At 38.9% G+C, this 5000-nt stretch overlaps 1 protein-coding gene and 1 pseudogene across 1 annotated transcript in view; one reads left to right on the plus strand and one right to left on the minus strand.

Moving 5' to 3' along the window:
• LOC143038471 (techylectin-5A-like) overlaps window positions 1-383 on the plus strand; it is a 1710-nt gene extending 1327 nt beyond the window's left edge. Inside the window, exon 3 of the mRNA XM_076207703.1 lies at window positions 129-383. Within this exon, the coding sequence (XP_076063818.1) occupies window positions 129-306 (178 nt within the window). The 3' untranslated portion in view covers window positions 307-383. The remainder of the gene's footprint in view (window positions 1-128) is intronic.
• LOC143038279 (uncharacterized) overlaps window positions 1-5000 on the minus strand; it is a 26433-nt pseudogene that overhangs the window by 13567 nt on the left and 7866 nt on the right.

Raw genomic sequence — 5000 nt, forward strand, 5'->3', positions numbered from 1 at the left:
TTCGTGCAATACTACATTGTAATGTTATTCAGTATTAATGTCATTGTTATTGTTATAGCATTATATCGACATTAAATCATTGCTCCATCCTTAATATAAGCATTTTGATAGCTATTTACTTTCTTTAGATTTAAGGGAGCGTGGTGGTACGAGAACTGCCACGAGTCAAACCTCAATGGCAAGTATCTGAAGGGACCGATAGAGTCGGATGCAGATGGTGTGTCATGGAGTACTTTTAGAGGAAATAGCTACTCTCTTCGCAAGGTGGAAATGAAAATTAGACCCTCTGCGTCGATGGGGACCTGAAGTCCAACATGAATAATTGAAACAAGAGGCATTATCAAAAATACTTCCAATGGTCAATTATGTATTTTCTTTAAAAAAAAAAAGAATCAATAGAGTTCTGGTTACATTTGGAAATGATAGTGTTTACACTAAAAATGTAATGTTCTGCGGAATTCTTTATTATTATTTTTTTTCACTTTGTGATGTATGTAAATTATTTGTCTTCTGCATACTTTTGTCTTTGTAAATGGTACATTATTAAAACTTTACAAAGTTATATGTGTTTCAATGCGTCATTAGCTTCTCTAGAAAAATGAAAATATCTTTTCAATCTTTAATCTTGCGGAGCGCCAATTTAAGTTTCAACAGGGATTCCTTGCATCTTATGTTCATCTAAGAAGGCGCTTGAGTCTGTGCAACGTGGGATGTTTGGAGATCTTTCGAAGATCCGTGGAATTCCCATGAGAATTACTGACATGATGTTTAACTTATACTCTGGAACAGAGAGAGCTATACGGTATAGAAAAGAACGTGTCCGCCTTCTTTCCTCTTGTTTCAGAAGCAAGACAAGGATATGTCCTTGCCCCAACGCATCTCAACATCTCCATAGACTTGGTATTGGACAGAGTTTCCATTCCTTTTTGAGTGCAAGACAGACATGGACATTGCATGGTGACTTGAAGATACATCTGGATTACCACGTGCTTTCGGATGATCATGGAATATCGCATGAGCGACTATGTATCAAACCATAGACTGTACTGTGAGACTCAGTATGGGCCTGTCACCAGCATAATTCGTACACGTCAACTCCGGCATTAATTATATGTGATACGTTTCCTTGATGCTGACCCCAGTTACAAGGTTGTCTCCACAAGAGATAAATCGCGATGAAAGAGGAAACCGACAGAACACACGGTTAGGACAAGTCAACCAAACCCGTTGAGTTATTTGAAGTGGTCAGCGGTGACTATATATATATATATATATATATATATATATATGTATATATATATATATACACATATATTTACATGTATATATGTATATATATATATGTATACATATATACATATATATATATATATATATATATATATGTATATATATATATATATATATATATATATTGGAAGTAGGTCATTAATAATGCATGCGTTGTCAAAGTCTACAGCTGCAATACCATTATTCTCTTTATAGAATTTCTTTTCAATATTGCGCACCAATGTGCGGCCGTCTGGATGTAGATCTCGTAGTAGGGTACTTAAGTTCAAAGTATATTTTCCTTATGATGTCTTTCGGTCTTAGCTGGCCATCTCTTTTAGGGCTTTTTCGTCATCCTTGTAAGCTGAAGACATAGTACTACTGTAGAAGAGTTTTATGTTTGGTGTAGCTGGTTGTACTATGTCTTCAGCCTACAATGATGACCAAAGTCCTGAAAAATATCATGTATAAGAACGTCAAACCCACCGACGCGGCTTCAAAAACCGACCTCTTCATTTATTACAAGACAAGAAAGACATCCAACCTAGTCGTAAAGAACAGTTGCCTCCCTAAGACAAGTAAAGTGCAAGAGCTTAACGTCGTGTACCAACACATGTGTTCCAGTGGTGACTGCAGTTCCCTAAATTCTCGGTACATCGGCGTCACCACTACAACACTGTTAAAGAGGATTTCAGCACATCTGTAGGACGGCGCCATAAGAAGACATTACTTGTACGAGCATGGACTCGCACATGAGGGACATCATATGAGAGGCACCACCACCCTCATCGAAAGGAACAACGATACCAGAAGACTAAAAAGGAAAAAAAAGCGGTGCTTATTTACAATAAAAAACCCGCTATCAATATCCAGCAGCAGCCTGAAAGATCGTTACCAACCAGAAGAGAGCGAGCGCTTCCCGTGCGCTCATTTGTGGGCGGACGCCTCAGCTCTCCGCTCCACCACTGATATATATCAGCAGCATGCCAAACCGAGCCATTCTCCTTCAACCATTCGACTAGTTAACACCTCCTGGAGATGGCCAGTTAAGGCCGAACGACATCTAGAGGAAAATATACCATGGACTTCTTTACCCTACTAAGAGATCTACAGCCAGACGACCGCACATGTGGGCGAAACATAGAAAAGAAATTCTATAAAGAGAAAAATGCTATAGTAGTTTTAGACTTTAACAACTCATGCATATATATATATATATATATATATATATATATATATATACACATATATATATGTATATACATATATATATACATACATATATATATGTATATATATATATGTATATACATATATATATATATATATATATATGTTGAGACATTCTGACAGGTTGACGTAAGCGGAGTAGGAAACACAGGAGTCTTAGTCCTGAGTTTATTCCTGACTCATGTATATAATGCCCACAGCCCGTTTGTAAACCTATTCCTTTGAAAAAGCATACCTGCGAAACTAGTCAGGAATAAACTCAAGACTAAAACTCCTGTGTTTCCTACTCCGCTTACGTCATATATATATATATATATATATATATATATATATATATATATATATATATTCTTCTTTCTTTTCCTGTTGACGTTTCCCATTTTCATATGGGGTCGCCGTTCCTCGCTAGTCGTTTCCACCTGTTTCGGTCCATCGCCTGCTCCTCCTCCAGATGTTTCTCCTTAATGTCCTCTCTTAGTCTGTCTTCCAAATCTTATCATTCTTTATCCTATCCAACCTCGTCACCCCACACATCCACCTCAACATCCTCATTTGTGCGACGTCCAGCTTCCTTTCTTGTACCTGTTTCAGTGCCCATGTCTCCGCTCCGTACAACAACGCTGGTCTCACTACTGTCTTGTACACCTTTCCTTTTACTCTGGCAATTATATTTTTGTCACATAGCACACCTGATACTCTCCGCCAATTGTTCCACGCCCACTTGATCCTGTAGTCAACCTCTTTTTCTAGATCTCCATCCTTCGTTACATAAGATCCGAGATATTTGAAGGCCTCCACCTTCGGCTGTTTGTGGTCCTGCGTGAAAAGGTCGCCTTCCTGAGTCTCATTGCATTCCAGGTACTCCGTTTTCAGTTGTGTGGTCTCCGCAAAGCAATAGTACAAACACAGGCACAATTTAAAATGAGCAACCAGAAAAAGAAAACAGTCTCGGTGAGAGAACCTATGAAGAAAGACCAGATAAAGCAAAACTGCTGACCTTTGTAGGAGACAAAGAGAGCTGGCATCAAACAGAAGAATTATCAAAGAACGTGGAAAGAAGCTGAGAATTAGACAAAGGTGTTTGAAGTTGATCAAAAATACAATTTCCATACAGATGTATTAGTACGTGAAACAGCATGGGAGAAGGAAGAGTAGGGTCAGACTTTATGAGAAAGTTATAAGTAAAATTTTATCAATGCAACAAAAGAATTGCTCCCACGCGTAGAGCTTGTACTCCGTTGACCAAAAAACAGGTAAATAACATTAGATACACGGGTAAATAGGGGTAAATGTTAGAATAGACTCCATATAAGAGGGGTTAGTCTCCTCTTGCGTAAACGCCTTGGCACATTACCTCGAGGACAGCCTCCTGCAGGCTATACAGCAGTCGCCCTTATTAACGGTGCCCATTTATAATTCGGCGCAGGATATCCAGTAGTTATCAAACTCCGCCCAGGGACTATAGAGCACAACAGAGGCACTACCCTTCCAACCCCTGCTCCACAAATCCAAAACCTCACCCAGTTCCCATGTCATCCCAAATGTCCAAGACGGAGCCTTTCCGTCGTAGACACTGCTTCGACCTGAACGAGGCTGGAGACTCCAGTCGTGGTATAAGAAGGATCTAACCTTTCCCCTGCTGTTCCACCTTGGCCCTCTAAGTCTTCTTCGCTCTCCAAGTCTTCTCCGATCCGACCGCTTGAAAAAAGTAAGCTCAGTAAGGTTCCATTGTACGAATAAGCACCGAATTACAATGCAATGGTTACGTTGCAGCCCACAGAACCTAGCTCTGCAAAAGGTAGCACGTGAAAGGAACATACCAGGGAAGGGAATGACATTCAAAATTAAAATAGCAGCAAATTCAAAGAAATATTGAATGGTAGCAATATTCAGAAACATGAAAGGAATTATCATAAATGATGAGTAACACTTCCTTGTATATTACTGAAAAACAGGATATTGGAAATTAACTGATGGATACGGAGATTGAAAGCAAACTTAATGCCGACTTGTAACCAATTTAAACACAGAGGCCATGCCCCACGATCATAGCGCTTATCCTGTATCTTAGAATAAACATGCGTAATTAGATAAATAAGTAGTTGTATACATAGCTATGTAGAAGTACGGGTAAACATGTGCAAATGTAGAGGCAAGGAGTCCTCAATAGTAGTTTAATTGAATAGAATGTGGTGATATGAGTGAACTCTGAGATAAAGTTCATGAATTTGACCTTGGGCCTGTCTCACTCTAAGCTCGTCTGTTAAGAGGTCTAAGTTACCAGCGGCAATCGAGGAAATATATTTCCCACTCCATTTTTTTGTCTTTATTTATTTTCATATCATTATCATCATCATTATTGATAAGAACAAGAAGTATCCTATATCCATTACATTTTAAATAGGTACTTTGGTCGACCTGATTTGATGAAACGACTCGCTTTCTGAACTCGTAACCTGGTTAGATGTGGTATTCTGGTCGGACGCATAATATAATGGAGC

The sequence above is a fragment of the Oratosquilla oratoria genome, chromosome 24, assembly GCF_046742065.1.
Source record: "Oratosquilla oratoria isolate Oo_2021 chromosome 24, ASM4674206v1, whole genome shotgun sequence".
Classification (NCBI taxonomy): domain Eukaryota; kingdom Metazoa; phylum Arthropoda; class Malacostraca; order Stomatopoda; family Squillidae; genus Oratosquilla; species Oratosquilla oratoria.